The 18,533-nt window shown below is 57.5% G+C and overlaps 1 protein-coding gene across 3 annotated transcripts in view; it reads right to left on the bottom strand.

Annotated features, from left to right (window-relative positions):
• Ttc28 (tetratricopeptide repeat domain 28) overlaps positions 1-18,533 on the bottom strand; it is a 534,278-nt gene that overhangs the window by 3,520 nt on the left and 512,225 nt on the right. For 2 of the 3 annotated variants that reach the window (XM_048342731.1, XM_048342733.1), the window contains 8 exons: positions 14,342-14,486; positions 8,430-8,609; positions 6,984-7,704; positions 6,191-6,315; positions 3,849-4,080; positions 3,243-3,319; positions 2,298-2,321; positions 1,546-1,675 (listed from right to left, as the gene is read on the bottom strand). In XM_048342731.1, the coding sequence (XP_048198688.1) occupies positions 1,546-1,675; positions 2,298-2,321; positions 3,243-3,319; positions 3,849-4,080; positions 6,191-6,315; positions 6,984-7,704; positions 8,430-8,609; positions 14,342-14,486 (1,634 nt within the window). The remainder of the gene's footprint in view (positions 1-1,545; positions 1,676-2,297; positions 2,322-3,242; positions 3,320-3,848; positions 4,081-6,190; positions 6,316-6,983; positions 7,705-8,429; positions 8,610-14,341; positions 14,487-18,533) is intronic. The other variant, XM_048342732.1, reaches the window with a different exon arrangement.

Here is an 18,533-nt window from a genome sequence, read left to right as displayed (position 1 = left end):
ATAGAAATGTCTGCTTTCCTGGGAAGATGCCCCTCACAGGCACAGGCCCGCCGTGGGACCCAGGGCTCGGCAGGGTCAGGCCATAGCCTGACGTGGATGGCACTGCCTGGCACAGCCTGCTCCCCCTTTGCCTTTCTCCATGGCTCTAGCCGACTCCAGTGCGTGCCTGCTCCAGCCAGGCTCTGGAGAGCCAGGGTGTGCGGCTTGTTCACATTTGGCCTTTCCTGTGTGTCTGCCTGCACACCCAGGACAGAAAGAGGCCATCTGTATAGCACGGGGCCCTGGAAAGGTGGAGTCTTCCAAGCACCTCTAACCTGTGTCTTCCACCCTGGGCTGAGACTAGCCACTGCTCACCAGGCCCCTGTCTGGAGCCATCCTGAAGGGACCTCTGTCCACCTTAGCCAAAGTTGGAGGGTGACACAGCTGCCTGCTGTAGCGGCTCTGGCCAGCTGGGGGCCACTGGAGCCTGGGCCATAGACCTTCTGGGTGAGCCTCAGCTTAGCCACAGAGCAACGGCCCTGGTTAGACAGCCTGATGAGATGCAGCCTGCCTGAGTCCCGGCCCTTGGGAGGCTGAGGCAGGAGGGCCGCTGGGGCCCAGGAGCTCAGGGCCTGCCAGGACTTGTCCCAGGGAAGAAGCCCAAGATGGGCCCGCAGTGAGATTGCCCGGCAGAACCTGAGCTTCAGCCCTGAAAATCCTCCTCCTGCAGCAGATTGCAGCCACAGGAGGACAGGACTCCTTGGGTTCAAGTAACAGGGACCTGGGAGGCCCAGGCTGCCACATGTTCCAGGATAGAGCTGAGGCCGGGCCCCCTCCAGGGACATTTTTGCTGTGTTTCACTCTGACTCAGGATGCTTAACCTGGCCTAGTGTGTCATTTATTCATTCCCTATAGTGTTAGGCCACTAAGAGCCACTGGGGCATTCTGGTTGCTATGGGACATTTTCCCCTGAACTAGAAAATAAACAGCCCCTGAAAGCAACAGGAAGGTCCTAAAGAGCCCAGCATTTAAAAACCAGTAGCCATGTATATACATGTCACATTCTCTGGGGAAACCTTGGGTTTGGCACAGTGGTACAAAGCCCTGGCGGGCTGGGTGCTGTGTACTGAGTGGGGCCCTGGAAGGGGGCTCCTCGAATGCAGCCCTCCATGCTGCATCCAGTCTCCTGCCTCCTTCTGTTCCAGCTGCACTCATGGGGTGTGCAGATGGCCTGGCCCAGGGCTCCATGTTGTAACTTGTCATCTTCCTGGTAGAGAGCTGGCAAAGGATGGGGCATGCCTAGTTCACAGAGGAGGAGGCCACACAGGAGGCCACACGAGAGGCCCTGCACCCTGCTGGGGACACTGTGCCTTCAGGGACAGAGGTGACCCCATGGTGGAGAGGTGGCTGGAGCTGGAGGAAGTCAGGCCAAAACACTGGACCCCCAACTTTGCCATATCTAAGTGGACAGACACACTGAGGTAGGACCTAGCGTATGCACCAAGGGCCCCCCACAGACACCACGAGAAGCAATGGGAGAATGCAGCAGCAGATGCTTTGTCCTACCAAGAGCAGCCAAGAACTCATGGCATCCCGGGAGCCGCCACAGCTGGACACTGATGGACACTTGAATGGGTGCTGATGTGAAATCTTGCTCCTTCTCCCCGGCCTGAAGCTGGACCAGCACCTGGTGAAGCTGAGGGGGAGACTGATGTGAGCACCCAAGGCCAGACTCCCTCCACCAGCTTCCCTCCACCCGCCACCGCCGGACTAAGCCTGCCCTGTCCTGTCCTCGCCTGCACCTTGCCTGCCTGCCTCCCTCATGTATACAGCCTTTGGGTTTGCTCTGGGAGGGCCTCACGACGCCTGTCCTCCATGGGCACATCCTGGGTGACAGGCTGTGGGCAGCAAAGGCTCTGTGGTCACCTCTGCCTGGGCTTCTAGCAGCTTCAACTTCCCTCAGGCCCAGAAGAGGCCTGGAACTGAAGGAGGACTAGGGGGGACTGATCACCTTGCTCCTTGTTTTCTTTATGAATTTAAATAATTCATGTTTTGGAATGACCGCTACATCTTAAGAGTGCTAGCCCCAGATGAAGGGCTCACGTGGCCCCCACAGTCACCCAGTGTTGCGCACGTGATCACTGAGTGTTGCTTCTGCCCCTGCTGTTGGGGTGGAACTTCAAGGGTCACATCAAGGACACAGAAGGGTGGACAGGAAAGGGGGAGTCAAAGCAGAGGAAGGGACAGAATCCTGGGCTTGCGGGGTGGGTGCAGCGCTCACCTGACAACAGTTGGTTGCTACTTAAAGTTGTACTCACCATTCCCACCATATTTTTAACAGCCTTCGGCCAGCAGATTATAAGAAAGAAAGAAAAAGAGAGAAAGAAGAGAGTTTAGATTCAAGCACAGCAGTTATGCACGCGAGCTGATGAAGCTCCAGCCAGAGGCAGCAAGGACGCAAGGAGATGAACAGCCACGCCCAGGCCCCAGCGGCTTCCGCCTCAGGGGAGCAGGCCCGAAGCCCCCAGCTGCTACCCAAAAGCGAGAAACTCCACAGTTACCACTGGCTCTCAGTCTTGCCCTGTAAGTGTAGGAGTGTGATTCTAGCGTGTTCTTTCTGGAGGCCTCCTGGGTGCTGTGTGTTTTAGCATGCAGTTTTTGGAAGTGTCTCCTGGAGCAGTTCACAAGCTTGACAGGCTTGTTGCACAAGACTCCCAAGAGGAAACAGTCATGGAAAATGGCTCTGGGAAAGGTTAGGGGGGCATCAGGCCCCACTGGGGAAGTGAGGGTGGTTCTGTTTCTATGTAGAAGTCCTGCTGAGATGGGGTGGGCTGACAGGGCCTCTCACACTAGTGCCTTCTGTTTTCCTGTTACCTCCAAGATGAGGCCAGGCTGGGCAGGGCCTCACTGGGACCAACCTCTGGAGCCCCCAAATCCCTGCACCAGGTCTGCCTTCGAGAAAGCAGAGCTCGCCCGCCCTGCCGTGCCTGTGCTCCTCGGCTTTAGGGACAGCAGCTATGACACCAGTTATTCAACTAAGGTCAGGGTGGGGTGGTGGTTCAGGAGATGTGGGAACTCCAGAGCTGCCCATGAGCACCCCTCAGAACCACCGTGCTCCAGCACTGTGTCTGACGAACAGTCTGCCAATTGCCTCAGGCCCCACCCAGCCCTCTCCAGCCTCGAGGGCTAGGGACAGCAGGGGCTGGTATACCAGGTCCCCTCTGGGGCCCAGTCCCCAACTCCTAGAGCACCCTCCTGCTTACCCGGCTGATGAGCTGCTCGCCTGTCTCCGAGGCTGTGATGAGCTTGCACAGGGCGTGGAGGGCAGGAGTGGGCAGACCTGAACCAGGACAGAGGGGCCTCAGCACCGCAGTCCTGTTCCCCTCTAGGGGAGAGGGTCCCCCAAAGCTCAGCACTGCGGCCACTGACCAAAAGCTTGGGAGAGGAGAGTGTGCTGTCTGGGGAAGGCAGAGAACAGGGTGCAGGGACCTTGCTCTTCTCTGTGCTCTCATGTGGCCCCGCTTCAGGACCCCTCAGCTGCTCGGGTGCCCCAAGGACAGCGCCCTGGGCAGCCTGCATAGCCATGGGACTTTGCAGTCACAGCTGCCAGGTACAGCATCGGCAGTACTGCTCCCATCCTGGCTCCAGTCACCAGAAAGGGGCAGTTCCACATACTGGGGACCGGGAGACCAGCGGATGCCTATGGGTCCCAGGCAAGTGCAGTAGCCATGGAGACTCTGCCACTTTTTGCTCTGAGGCCTGGCCTAGCTGGGGCTGTGGTCTCCTCTGTACCCTACCACCCCTACTGCCTGCAGGGTGGTCCCCCACAATGCCCTGCCCTGGCATCCCACTACCCACACCCCACTCACCCAGCAGGGCCTGGAGGGTGCTGCTACACTGCTGCAACCTTTCGCCTGGGTCTGAGGTTGGGAAGAAGACGGCTGCTGGCAGGCCGCTGGCCGGGGGGTCAAGCCGGAAGCCCACGGCAGTGAGAAGGGTCTGCCATCCAGGGATGGCACCCACTTTGTTCTCCACGCTCTGCTGGGATGTGTACATGGCGTTGTGCTGCCCATTCTGGATACGCTGCAGGGACTTCTCCACCTGTGGGGACACGGGCGTGAGGCCGGGTCGGCGCCCAGGATGCACAGCGCTGGCACAGCTGCACCTGTGGCCAGGTGGAGGGCACAGTGCCGGCCACGATCGTGCGGGGACAGGGACGCAGGCAGCGTTTGCTCTCAGCAGCAGAGCTACAGCCAGCAGGATTCTGACCCTCCCCACTCTCTTCCACAGACACTAACACATTTCACCACAAGTAATTCTCAGATCAACCTGCCACAATAGTGTGCCACTGCCATCGCTGTAGGCAAGCCTCACATCCCTCAAGGCCCCTCTGGCACTCCCTAGCTACCCACAGGGCCCCCTGTTCCGCAGCCTCGCTGGTAGTGCCCTTCCCGGGATTTCTTCTCGCCCCATCATTGCTGTCAGTACAGCAGTGTTCCTGCCCACCCCCCAGCACCCCCAGAGCTCTGGCCCACACTGACCCCATGTGGGAACCTTCCCGCCAGCCCTGGCTGACCTCTCCCCAGGGGAATCCTGTCCCTGAGGTAGTGGAGTGGGGGGGGGGGCACTCAAGGACCTTTCTTAAAAGTGCAACACAGAGTGACATTGCCCCCCAAAATGTACACGCGACCTGACTTAGGTAACTATAACTGTTTTGTACATCACCTTTATAATAACATTTTTTAAAAAAGAGTGCAACAAGGGCTGGGATGTATGTAGCTCAGTGGCAAAGCATTTGCCTAGCAAATGCAACATCCTGGGTTTGATACCTAGTACCAAAAAAAAAAAAAAAAAAAAAAGAAGAAGTGCAACACAGATGCTGTGCTGAGATGCCTGCATCCTGGGCAGGAATGGACGGTCCACTTCCCTCTGCTGGGCCTGAGGGCTAGGCAGAGGCACTGTCTGAGAGAAGAACTCAGGGAGGCAGCCAGGACCCCAGGAGACCCAGTGCCAAGTAACTGGAAGGCTCTGTGTGCGTGTGTTCTCTTCTTATCCTGGCCAGGGATACAGCTGCCCTCGGGTGGGCAGGCTGCACCTGTGTGGCAGCCTGCCCCACTGGCCCCGAGTCCTGCGTGAGCGTGTAGAGTTGGGGTGCTAACACACCTGGCCCCTCAGGTGATTGCAGGGCAGTGTGGGAAGAGCTTGGAGAACTATGGTGGGGCCCCAGGCCAGGTCAGCACTGGACCTCAGCCCACTGAGGCTTGGAAGTGGACTTCCAGGCGGAAGAAGGGAATAGCGTTTACTTCATGATTCTTGACTTAATGTGTGTGAGTGTGTGTGTGTGTGTGTGTGTGTGTGCATGTGCGCATGTGCTCGTGTGTATATGCGTGTGTATGTGCTAGTCCTGGAACTTGAACTGAGGACCTAGGTGCTATCCCTGAGCTTATTTGACTTAAGACTAGGGCTCTACCACTCTGAGCCAATGCTCCACTTTTGGCTTTTTGATGGTTAATTGTAGATAAGAGTCTCACAGCCTTTCCTGCCTGGCCTAGATTTGAGTCCCTTTCCTTCCATCTCAGCCTCCTGAGTAGCTAGGATTACAGGTGTGAGCTGCTGGCATGCAATCCCTTAATTTTTTTTTATTTTTTTAAATTAAAAAAAATTATTATTTTTTTTTTTTTGCCAGTCCTGGGCCTTGGACTCAGGGCCTGAGCACTGTCCCTGGCTTCTTTTTGCTCAAGGCTAGCACTCTGCCACTTGAGCCACAGCATCACTTCTGGCCATTTTCTATATATGTGGTGCTGGGGAATTGAACACAGGGCTTCATGTATACGCGGCAAGCGCTCTTGCCGGTAGGCCATATCCCCAGCCCAGATCCCTTAACTTTTAAACGTGGACATGATAAGCGGCCTCTTAGACGGCCTTGACGATGTGGGTGCAACCAAGGGCGAAATCAGGCTCCGCCCCATCTGGGCTAGGGGAAGACCACTGGCCTCTGGCTGTGAGAGGTCTGACAGGGGTGGCCTGCTCTGTGCCAGGGACCGGCACAGCCTTCAGGTGTTAAGTCTCCTCCCTGTCTTATAGGTAGGAAATTGAGTTTGGAGCATCAAAGTGACCTGCCCAATCAGGAGGCATCTAGTGGGGGATGTCAGGTGCAGCACGCACCCTCTCAGCCCTGGTGCTGTTACCCTCTGCCCCATCTCCACCTTACCAAGTGCAGCAGCACGCGCAGGGCATCCCGGGCCCGCTCCGGGTGCTGCAGGATCTCTGTGAGCGCTTGGCCGATGAGTGAAGAGGGGCTGTTCAGCTTCACATCGCTCCCAATGAGCATGAAGCCTGTGGAGGACATCAAGGAGGGGACCTCAGTGGGCAGCTGAGAGCCAGGCAGGGTGCTACCTGCTGCTGGCACCCTGGTCCTGGTCCTCTCCAGCTGTGGACATGTGGGTGATGCTGATGTGGTGGGCGGTGCTGGGAGTGCTCTGAGGACCACCTTTGAATGCTGGTCCCTCATCCCCTCTCCCCTGCCTGAGCATCTTTAATCAGTCACCTACAGCAATGCTGCCACTTGTGAACACTGGGTCTTTGCTCAGGAATTCCTGCCAGCGGGCTGGGCCTTATGAGAAGTGGAGGCTCGTCCCCCCAAAGCTGCAGGGCTTTGCCCCTCTGCCTGTGGGTGGCCATGTGACAGGTGCTAGGCAACAGGGACATGGGGGGCCAGTACCTCTGCAGGCTGGGGGACAAGTCACATAGGCAGGCCCACAGCCAGCACCCATTTGAGCACTTTCCTGTCACCCAGTGGCCAGCTGCCCAGGCTCTCCCCACCACGGGGCTCCAAATGGGGTGTCATGAAGTGGGTCACAGTGCTCACCAACTACCACATTCACGCTGTGGCACAAAGGATGACTTGTGCCATGGGGAAACCCTGAGAAGGCTTCCTCTAGCATGCGCCCCCACCTTCCACTCCCACCTGCAGGGTCAGGTGGGGCCCGCTGGCTGCGGCCTACCTGCCCAGTTGGAGGGGTGGGAGAAGGCCTTGCTGCTCTGCACCACCTTCATGGCCTCGCCCAGGGCCGTGCTGGCCTTCAGGCCATTCAGCAGAGAGGAGTAGAAGGCATGGATGAACATCTTGGAAGCAGCCACAGGCACTGGCCACAGAGCCACCAGGACACACTGTGCGCCAGCTGCCAGGAAGGCCCGTGTCAGTGCCACCACCCCATCGGCCGTGATGCGCCCATTGGCCTCCTGTGGGGAGCCGAGCACCACCAGCTTCACCGGCAGCCGCAGGTCCAGGAGGTCGGCGGCCGTGAGCAGCAGCTCCCGCAGGGGCGGGCAGTCCGAGATGCTCTCAGCATCGCTGGCGTCGTCCTGCATACGCAGGGACTCAGGGATGGTGTACGGGTGGCCGAAGGAGCTCTTGCTACTGGCAGGGTTGCTGTCCCCGCTGGGCGTGAGCACCAAGGCCGAGAGTTTCCAGGAGATGTGGGTGGCAAAGTGGACACACTCAGCCTGGGTGAGAGCGCTCATGACCCTCTCCTTGGTGGCCACGCTCCCCACCAGGGGCTGACAGCCCAGCAGCTCGGATACCATGTAGACCTCCTCCTCTGCGGAGGGCATGGGCCCCCACAGCCACCGGTCCATCACAGCCGACGGGAGCTTGGGGTTGCCGATGACGGCGGCCATGGAGGTGGAGCTGGAGTAGGTGGGCGGGGTCTTCCTCAGGTGGCACTAGGAGGGGGACACAGCAGATGCTATCAGGAGGGAGCAGTTGGCATCTCGGTGACTTGTACAGTGCACCCGCCACAAGCTCTGGAGAATGCTAAGGATGGGGTGGGGGAGGGCATGCCAGTGTGCCAAGGCCTGGGAACACAGTGAGCAGGCAGGGGGCGGAGGCACATGGAGGGCTCCTGCCAGGACTGCTGAGGGGCTCTGATCAGCTGCTGGGGTCACACCACATGTCTCCCCTGGAGACAGGCCGCAGGAGTGCTGGGAAGACCTAGTGCAAGGCCTCACCTACCCACCACCTGGCTTCTGGGAGCCGTGTGGAGAGTGCCTGGGGAGGAGCCTATGGTCCCAGGGCTGGGCTGCTCTTGGGAACAGTGGATCTCAGGCCCGCCTCACTGCCTGCAGTGTTGGGAAGCAAGGCTCTGCTGTCATCCAGCAGAGGCTTATGGAGACCGCAGTGCCGGTGCCCAGTGCTCCCAGGGCCCCCAAGGCCCAGTGACAGTGCCGGGGTAACCTGCGCAGCCAGGGAGACAAGCTCACTAATTTTCTACTTGAATCCACTTTGCCTCTTGAAAAATTGTTCCACGGCAGAGCCCAAATTAAGGTCTCCAAAGCCAGAGAAGCAGAAACTGAGCCCATGTTAACTGGGCCTTTGATCAAAGGTGGAAGACTGAGATGGGCCAAGGGCTCCTCTTGCTTCCTCCTGCCCAGTGGCCTTGTCGCCTTACCTTGGACTGAGGCCCCAGCGAGCGGATGGCGGGCACAGCAATGAGAGCAAAGCGCTCATACAGGTACTCGTTGGAGGCACTGCCCTTGAGGAGGGCGAAGGGGATGAGGTAGAGCTCCCCCTCCAGGACCAGGACCAACTGCCGGTGCCGGCCCACGGGGCCACTCGAGTGCATCAGGCCCTGCAGGGGGAGCAAGCATGCAGTGACTGCCAGGCAGGAGGCCACCAATGGCTGAGGGGAGGAGGCCTGCAGGATCTCCAGGTCTGCTGGTGGCCATGGGCAGTGTGGGAGATTAGGCCAAGAAGGAAGGAGGATGGCCCACACGGGGCAGACATGATGTGTCTGCAGGAGGCTGGGAATTCTGAGATGGCACAGGCACCCTAGAAGTAAAGGAGTGGGAGCTGTCCTGATGGACATATGGCTGAAGGGCTGCACTCCAGGTCCTTCTGTGACTTGGGCCTCAGTGCCCTTCTGAGGTGAGGGGCCCCTGGCAATTCTTCCTTGTGCTAGCTGGGACACCAGCAAGATGGGCCACAGGAACTCCATCCCTCCTGAGGGACCAGCAGGAGGCAAAGCCACATATTTTTTTTAAAAGCCCCACAGTGACCTCAAGAAATGGCAGATGCAGCTATAAAAATGATCAAACCCATGATTGCGAGAATGGGGATACAGCAATTTGGGGACCTGTAGAGGGGGCTGGTGGGTGTGGGCCCAAGGCCGGGGCTGGGCAGCTGACATACAGTGCGGCGAGGGGCACAGACATGGGGACCTGGGCTGTCTGCAGGTTTGTCAAGCAGATGGGCTGAGCATCCTATGAACTAGGAAAACGGTGTGCCGTGGGGCGGCCTGTGGGCAGTGAGGGCAGAGCCAGCTTCACAGAGGTTGGTGTTCCTTGTGAATGCTGAGGAGGGCATCTTCCCTGTGCTCTTATCCCAGGACTGTCTTTATACTTCCAAGTCTCATGTATCTGCTGGGGGGTGGGGTAGGGGCAATGCATTTCTCATGTCAAAGGCACTGGGTGAAGCCTGCAATCCTTGCTGTGCAGGAGGCTGAGATCTGAAGGATTGTGTTTCAAAGCCAGCTCAGGAAAGAAAGACACAGAGACTCCGAAATAACCAGCAAAAAGTCCAACTGAAGGCAAGGCCTGATTAGTAGACTGTGAGCAAGGAAGCTGAGTGAGAGAAAAAGACCTCAAGTTCAAACCCTGCTACCCTGCAGGTGGCATCCCACGGAGCCTCCTGCACAGGTCTAGAAGGCAGCCGCTCTGCCGTCGTGCTGACAGCTTACTTGCCTGCCTGTCTTGCAGCAGTGGGTGTGTCATGTGAGCTGGCTGTGCTTTCCCCAGCCACACAGAGCCACCTGCATGCCCAGTGCCCATCAGTTCCTCCACCTGTAGAAGACTGCTTCCTCTTGCTTCCTCATTTTGCCCACAGAACTGCCCACTGCCTAGGCAGGGGGCTAGGAAGGGAAGCTGCATTGTGGAGTAGAAAGTGGGGTGCTCATGGTGACAGAAGGTACGGGGGCAGATTTATAGATGGGACAGCAGCTCAGGGCACTTTGGTAGGACTTACCTCCTGTACCCCCATTTCTATCCCAAGGACAGTTATGTCCTCTCCTACAGGCCAAGGCCAGGGAGCTGCCCCAGCACAGGGGCCCTGGGGGTTAGTGTGAGTTCATGGCAGCTTGGGGCTTGGAAGCAGCTATATGGCCTGCTGCTACGCTGTTCCTTTCTCCTCCATGGTTTTGTTTTTTTTCAGTCTAACCCCTCCCTGGCCTGGCACATGTCTGTATGGTTAAACATGGTCATGACCTCCATGGCACATCCAGCTCTGGAATTCAACCCAGGATCTAGGGGAGACAAGGGTCCCCAATCTCCCTCATCTATACCCCAGTATTGCTCACAGCTGTTTGCTGTGGCAACAGGCTTACCCCTGGCCAGACATCCGGGCCTGCATGGATGTTCAGAAGGGGCTGAGCTCTGATTTGGTGCTGCTTTGCTATCTGGGGTACACGGGGGTTGCGGGGTATCTGGGGGTGTGTCTACTACCAGGCTGTGTACACCTGGATTTTGGTTCGTGTGCCTCACAAGGCCCCACGGACCAGGTCCTCCCTCTGGAAATGTGGCCCACTGGCCACTCGCAGTGGCTGCTTCAGTCCTCATCACCTGTGGTGGCTGCCTCCATGCTGTGGACCTTGGTTAACAGCTGTCTTCATGTGAATGTCACCACCAGTATCTCGATTGGAACTCAAGGGGGCTGCCGTCTCCAGGGCCTTGCCACTCCACAACAAAAACCCAGCCACTTCTGAGCCCCCACATTATCAGCCTGTCTTGTTGGTCCTGCCTGGGGCAAGCATTCCCATGCTACTTGATTTTTCAGGGGCCATTTTACAAAACAGAGTCCTTGGAGGAATTCCTTGGCAGAGCCCTGGCTGACCTGCCCGCTCCAGAAGGAGTGCAGAGGAAGGCAACTGCGGACAAAAGAATCTTCCCCAGAGCAGGTGACGGGCCATGCTTCCTTTCAGACCCAGGCTTCTTGTTTGCCAGTCTACAGCTTTGGTTTGTAAGACTTTCTGATAGAATATGGAACTTAGATAGGCATGGTGAAATAAAGACAGGCATGGTGGGGACTATAAGCAAGTGGGGCCTCGGGGAGTGTGCTCAAATCTGGGCATCTGAGAGTGGCATGAGCAGACCTGGCTGTCCTGCTCTAACCCAGCCTTGAGACCCCATTGCTGGCATTGGATCAGCCCCAGTGTAGCCAGGATGCCCGAGGAGCAGCTGTGCCTACTGCCCGAAGTCCCGTCACCCAAATGCTGCTGCAACCCGACAATGAGCCTTTAGGCTGTGCCTCTCTACAGTTGGGACCAGTCCCATCTGCCCTCCACAGTCAGCAGACTACCATCCCTCACTCTAATCTGATTAAAACAACGCCACAGACACAAACACATGCCAGGCCCTTTCACACCAAGCACTTGCAATGTTCCCTCTGACATCTCCCCTGGGTACCAGACGGGAGGTGACTTAATGGCTGGTGACGGCTCAAGTGCTGATGTAAGACGCACTTGCCATCCTGACAGCAAAGGACAGTGCTCCAGGGAAGAGTGGGCCATCAAATCAAAGGCCAGTGGGAGCTGGGAAGGAAGCTGCTGTCCTGCCCCACTTTCCGTGCTGGCTGGCCTAGTCCCCCAGCAGTGGGATGCCCGCCACACAAAGGCAGCCATTCAGATGCCCACATGCCCCTGCCGTGCCTAGTCAGTGTTGACTATCCCAGTTTCAGTGAGACCTGGTGGAGAAGGGTGGCTATGCCTGGCAGCTGCGGGTGGTGTCCTGTCGCCCTCTGGTGGCCTGGAGCAGCAGCACACGTGAAGGAGGAAGAGGAAGCAGAACCCTGGTTCCTGGGTCCTGAGCCCAAGGCAAGAATGGACACGGGAAGTGGGGGTCACCCAGGCTGAGCTTCCCACCCAGCCCAGCCTCGTTCGTCAGTAAGTACTTGTTGAATGCAGCCAGGGATGGAGAGCACTTCATCCACGCTCCAGCTCCAGCGGGAGCATCTTGCTATCTAAGTCAGTGCATTAGGGTTGCAACTTCTCTTACTGTGCTGCCAAGGCTGGCTGGGATGCCCAGCACAGGTGAGGCCACCACACCTGGCACAATGGATCCTGTCAGTCAGCCAAGGAGCAGCCCCTGCTTTGCTCACTTACTTTAATGGCTTCAGTTTCACTCTGTGATTCATCTGAAGAAGCCAAACTCCACTGTTAAAACACATGACTGACAGAAAAAGCAACAAAAAACACCCCCCCCCCAAAAAAAACCCTGTAGCTGTCAAAACCCAGAAACTTGCTCTCACCCTCGAGATGGGCCCAGCATGCCCAAGCATGGACCCGTCCTTTCCTCCAGCCCCTTACCCGAGGTGGACACAGGGCCCCAGAGCTGTAGTAAACTTCTGTATCAGGCAGTGTGGTCTCCTCTCCCCAGCCAGCTGGCAGAACCTTCCTGTCACTCTTCTTGATTATTTAAGGCTTGAGTCCCTAAGCCACCTCTTCTTCCTTGTACCCATGGAGCAACATCTGTCTGTCCAGACTGGCTAGCACTCGCCTGTAAGCACATTTATTCTTTAAACCACAGGAGAGTCCTGCAAGATGGAAAGATGACTTCATGTGCCCAGGGGGATGCCAGGCCTTGTATTCTCTCTTGGGTGGGAGCTGGGGCCTCCTGCCCTTGGCCTCTGCCTCATCTGCTGATTCCTGCCTAAGGGACCCAGGGCCCCTCCAAGTGTCCTCAGCTGATGCCTGGCTGGACTAGGACCCCTCAGCGTGCCTGCTGCTCCTGAAGAGCTGGCCCAGCCTCACCTCTGCTTGCACTCTGGGGAAGTGGTTACCACACAAAGCCTGTCAGCTGACTGGCTCTGGGGTCAGCTGCTCTCTAAATGCAGAACCAGCTCTGGACCACCTGTCATTCCATGAGTTTTGAGTGCCCACATATACCAGGCCCTGCGATGGCAGTAGAGGACAGTGTTGAGAGGCAGTCCTTACCTTTGGGGATCCTAACTACTCAGGAGGCAGAGGTTGGGAGCACCACACTTTGAGGCAAGCCTATGAAAAAGTAAGGAGACTACCCATCCACTTAAATAAGTTAGATGTGGTGACACATGCCTGCAATATCACCTACACAGGAAGCATAGGTAGGAGGACTGATGTTTGAGGCTAATGTGGGCAAAAATGTGAGACTCCATCCAAAAAATAATGAAAGTAAACATGGCTGGGGATATGGCTCAAGGGGTAGAGCACCTGTCTGTACTTGTGAGATGCTGAGTTCAAACCCTAGTACCAGAATAGCAGAGAATGAGGGGCATTCAAAGGCCTTGGTCTTGGGCCCAGGGAGGTGTCACATGCTGGGAAAGAGTTCCCAGTGTATGGGGAGGTAAGCACTGCCATGGCAGGTGGGAGAGGAGGCCACAGGCTTCTCAGAGGAAACTGTGGTTGGGCCTGACAGGGCAGATCCCCTCGGGCTCTCCCCCCCCACCCCCATCCCTACCTTGCTGAATGCAAAGGGGGCTCAGGTTGGGGAGGAGCTAAGGAAAGCCAGGGAGCAGTGGAAGATCCAGAGAGTGGTGGCTGCTGAGGGCCTGAGGGTGAGTAGGGAAGGCTGGGCGCTTGTCATTGAGGTGCTGGCAGTAAAGGAAGCAGCCTCAAGGCCTGCTGTTGCTTCTGAGGTCTGGCACGAAGAAGGGTGGGTGACTGCACTGTGCTCTCACCTCATTACAGGAGAACCAGGGAGAGCAGGCCCCTGGGCTCGAGTCAGGGGGTGTGGTATTGTGGAGGGGTGGCTGGCTGTACAAGCCTCTGCAGCAGGCTCCCTGGTTACCTGAAAGCCACAGGCCATGGCACTGGGCTCACTGCTTGGATTTACAGAGTTCCCCCTCACCTAAGAACATCTGAACTAAGGGAAATGCAGAGCCCAGAGAAGATGGAACATGTTGACCACAGGTCACCTGGCGGCCCCCCTGTGCCTGGGGCTTTGCCTCAGACTCCAGTGGAGTCAGTGCTCCTCATGGCTCTGCGCCCCTTCTTACCAGCATGCACAGCCTGGCTCAGGACCATTTGGGGAGATTCAAGAGGTGTCCCTGTGTCTTAGGAAGCCCCTGGGTAGGCTTCCCCACAGGCAAAGAGTGCCATCTCACCACACACGTGAGGGCACCCAGGCCAAATGTGCCTGGCCTGTGTGGAGCAGAGCTAAGACTTGAACCTGGCTCTGCCAAGGGGAAGCTGAGGGCCTTGGCCGCGGAGCAACCAGCCACAAAGATGAGGCTGCTTGAGCACATAAGAGCCTCCCACACGTTGTGAGAAGGCCCAGCCTATCCTTGGAGTACCCAGGAGCAGATGATGCACCCCGCCAAGGAGGAGGCACTCACCCCTTCCATGGGTGCGATGAGCAGATCGTAGAGGACACGGAGTGGGGGCTTAGCCAGCGAGCTCTGCCTCCTGGGGAGAGAGGAGGCCCCGTCCTTGTTGGGCAGCAGGGCGTTGCTGAACAGGCTTGTCATGCTCTGGCAGCTCCTGGGAGAGAGGTTGGGAGGGGCGTCAGCCTGCGGCAGGGGGAGCCCTGCTCAGCTGAGACTGCCCTCCTTGCTTGGGCTTCCCATCCCTGGCAGGTAATTTCCACACCACAGTGAGCACTGTCAGAAACCGCAGGCTCAACCAGCTGCGCACAACAGCTTATACTTGTGTGGCATTTTTCTACATAATCAAATGTCCCAAAGTGCTGTTCACAGGACTTAATTACACCCCATGTGGAGTGACTGCGTGCAGGCAAACGTGGGGACCTGGGCAGACGAGGCGGTGACCAGACTGGCAGGGAGGACAGCAGTGGTGCCAGCTAACTGCTAGCACGGGAGCTGCACTTGGCCCTGCCTGAACCTCAATAGGGCTCCCATGATCCACGGGGGGTGCTGGAAACTGCTGGGTGGGCAGGCTGTGGGCTGGTTTTGCTCTTTGGTTTCTGCTCCCCCCCCCCATGTTCAGGCATAGTCCCAACCTCAGGACCCCCAAGTGTCACACCCCTCCAGTGTGGGTTGGAGACCCTAGCTGATTTAGAGACTGTTTGCAGCACTGCTGCCAGCCAAGTACTGGTGTGGTTTTGGGATCTGCAGAGGCAAGCGGGAAGAAGGGTGGGCGGAGGAAGCTGGCCCTAGTGCAGCGGGGACACAAGGCTGCTGCCTGTAGCCTAACCAGTGTGGCTTAGCGCAGTGTGGCTGCCAGGCGATCAATGGGCAGCCTTGGAGCACCGATGTAGACATGGCTCTGAACTTCTGCTGTGTGTCACCAGGCCTTAGGGGCAGGGATCGTGTCTGATACCAGACCCAGCATGGGGCTGCAGGAAGGATTCTTCCACCTGCTGCCAGCAACCTGACTGCTACCCAAGAACAACCCAAAAAGCACTTTCCTGCCGGGCCCAGCCACGACATGCCATCTAAAGAGGACCTGGAGGACCTGTCTGGTTCCACCTGCCATCCTGCAAACTCAGGAGCTGCGCAGCATCCTGCATGACCTACATTCTAGAGGCACAGTGAGCTGGAAGCACAGAGCCATCTGAGCAGCAGGATGGGGAGGCCCGGGGAGCTGCCCTGTCCATTGGCTCCACAGGAAGCGTGTAATTACAGGCGACAGGACACTTTGCTGGCAGAGCCAGTGAAGTGCAGATAGCCCTGCAGCGACCTGGGTCCACTCCACACCGCAAAGCATGCTACAAAGGGCAGCTCTTCCCTGCAGGGGGATTGCTATGTCTCCAGAGGAGACGCACCATGACATGCAGTGTCTATCATGCACTCTCATCCTGAACGCACTCTTGGCAACCCCACCCTGCTCCATGCATGCATGCTGACTGCTGACCCAGAAGCCACACTGAGCATGGCTCAGCCTCTCACCCTGGCCCACCTAGCCATTATGACCATCCTTCTCTTGAGCTAACTGGCTCCAGAGATCCCTGTGACCTGCTGCTGCGGTGGTCACCCTTCCCTAGATACAACTGTTTCCAAGTAAAACCCAGAGCGCAGAAACAGGTACTAGCTAGAACAACAAAGGCCCAGCCAGCACAAAACCAAAGTGTAAGTTAGAGAAACCCCACTGGGTTTTGCATACAGAGGAGGTGTGTGAGGCCTCTGCCTCTAGCTCTGGGCTTACACCACCAGCAGTACCTCAGCTAGCCACCCTTCCAAGCCATGCTAACAGCCTGGTACCAGTGCAGACTGTCCCTACTGGAGAGCTGGCCCAGGAAAGCCAAGCCTGGAAGCACAGGACATGGCAGGAAGTGGCCTGGAGCAACTTGTGGTCCCTGGGAGCCCTGCACAGGTATGGGCTGGGGCCTGGAGGCAGGTCTGGCAAGACATGGCCCCTCTCTGCCACTTTGTGCTCATTGGGCCACAAGCTGGTGGTGTGTGCCCGATTGCTGACTGGCTCTTAGTATGCTTGCAGTGAGCATTGTAGTCACCATGCTGGGGGCACCTGACAGCTGCAAGCAGCTGTTCATAATAATGTCAAATGCTAGCCCCAGCCCTGACCTGGCTGTTTTGTGCCACTGATTGCCTGTGAGGGGTAGGGGGTGCCTCTCTCCTACCTCTCTCCCTTGTTGGTAAAGCTTGGGGTAGGCTACAGTAACCACAGGCCTCCTCTTGTCTTACAAAGGAAACCCCAGCCTGGACAGCCTGTAGCCCCTGCCATGTCTCTGCTGCATCCTCCTCCTGCCCCAGGTGTGGGGCTATCAGGGGGCTGACACCGCCTGCCCAGGAAGGACACCTCCACTGACACAGTATAGAGCTCGTGTCACAGCTGTAATGTTGCTCAGAGGCCAGAGGTGCGACCCAGGTCAGCGATGATGCTCTGTCCTGTCATGAAGCTTGTGCTTCCATGGCACAGGGTGGGCATGGTTCCAGGGCTGCCCTTGGCCTCTGAGATGAAGGGAGTTCATCCCCATAGATCAGTCCTCACAGCACCAGCGAGGCCTCGAGATTCAGAGCAGGCAGGAGACCTGCACAGAGCCAGCAGCAGTTGGCCTCACATCCACTAAGTGCATGGCCTTACTGTGGCCACGGAGGCAAGACTGGAGGCTGCACCGCCCTTGGTATCCAGCAGGTGGCACTGTCCCGCTGTCTTCCAACTCTTTCTAGCAGGCTCCATTAGCATTAAGTGACAGTTCAGCCCAGAGGAAGTCTATCAGGCTGCAGTGTCTTCATTGGCTCATTCTACAGATGTAGAAAAATGCCTGTCTTCTCGGCAGCACAGGCTCTCATGGTGGCAGGTGGAGAGGGAGACCCTGCTTGGTGTCTGTGTGGAGCACCATGGTAAAGGAAAGCAGCGGGTTCCAGGGGACTTCTTGTCCTCAGTGATGAGGGTGGGCGGTGGCTGCTGCCTCTCTGTTCAGTGCTCCCCACCCCCCTCAGGCACCTTTACTCTGGGGGCATCCGCTGTAGTGGCCACCTTTGAGCCTCCTGCCCCACCCCCTGCTCACTTTCTGGCTCAGATGGTCCCTGAGCCCTCTCCATTGGGCCACCTGCCTCACAGGACACTGGGGAGAGTGGTGACAGACTGAAGGTGGCTCCTTTTGTCCTGGATGTGCCACCATCCACTGGGCTTTGGGGGCTCCTGAAGGATGTGGGAGCTGCCTGGCCCTGGGTTTAAGGCCCCAATAGAAGGACTAACTGGAACCCCCCCCCCCCACATTCAAGCACCTAGATGCATTTCTGACCCCCTGCAGCTGTGGTCTGTGAACATGGCCACAGTGTTTCCCCAGGGACAGCTGTCAGCCACTGCCTGCCCACCTTTCCCTCCCACTGCCATGCCCGGCCCTGTGCTGCTGAGCCCAGGGATGCGTCTGGGGCAATGCACGCTGCTCTCTCTTGCTTATGGCGGCTGTAGGCCATGTCAAGGCTCACTGTGCTATTTTTACGATACCATGCGGCAGAAAGCAATTCTACAACAACTCCAATCTGGCAAACCAAACTCTGCCAGTGAAATTTCCAACTCAATCATGAGAACCAAGAACATGGTTTCTTGGAACAGATTTCTGACAAGATGGCTCCTGCCACAGGGACAGCCTCATCTCTGTCTGCAAGGTGGAAGGCTGAGCTACAAGGACAGCTCACCAATGGGACTGGAAGCAATACAGCCTTTACACTCTTTATTAACTTTATAGATGGCAAATAGCCTGGCAAGCTGATCTGAGCATCAGCCCAGCAGCAGAAACCCTTGTGGGTGCAACCTGTGAGCTGTAGCGGAGTGGTGATGGTATGGCTGGGGTAGTGGTGGGTGGTGGTGTAGCAGGGTAGTGGTGGTGGGTGGGGTGAGGGGGGTGTATGTGTGGCTACTTCAGCTTCTGCCCAGGTTTCAGGAAGTCAGCTCCAAGGCTGGGCAGCTTCACTGTCCAGGTCCCCTGGATCTCCTCCCAAACCAGCCCAGTTGTCACATCAAGCCTGGAGGCCCAGAAGCCCAGGAGGATGTGGGCCACCAGAGCGTCATAGTGTTTGGCAGTTTGGCTCAGAGCCCCACCTTTGCTGGAACCCTCCCCCACTCTGTGCTGGACCCCCCTTTCCCATGCTGTACCCCCCTCCT

Source organism: Perognathus longimembris, chromosome 3, assembly GCF_023159225.1.
Source record: "Perognathus longimembris pacificus isolate PPM17 chromosome 3, ASM2315922v1, whole genome shotgun sequence".
Classification (NCBI taxonomy): Eukaryota; Metazoa; Chordata; class Mammalia; order Rodentia; family Heteromyidae; genus Perognathus; species Perognathus longimembris.
Note: the sequence above shows the minus strand (reverse complement) of the source record. Positions and strands in the feature narration are given on the sequence as shown.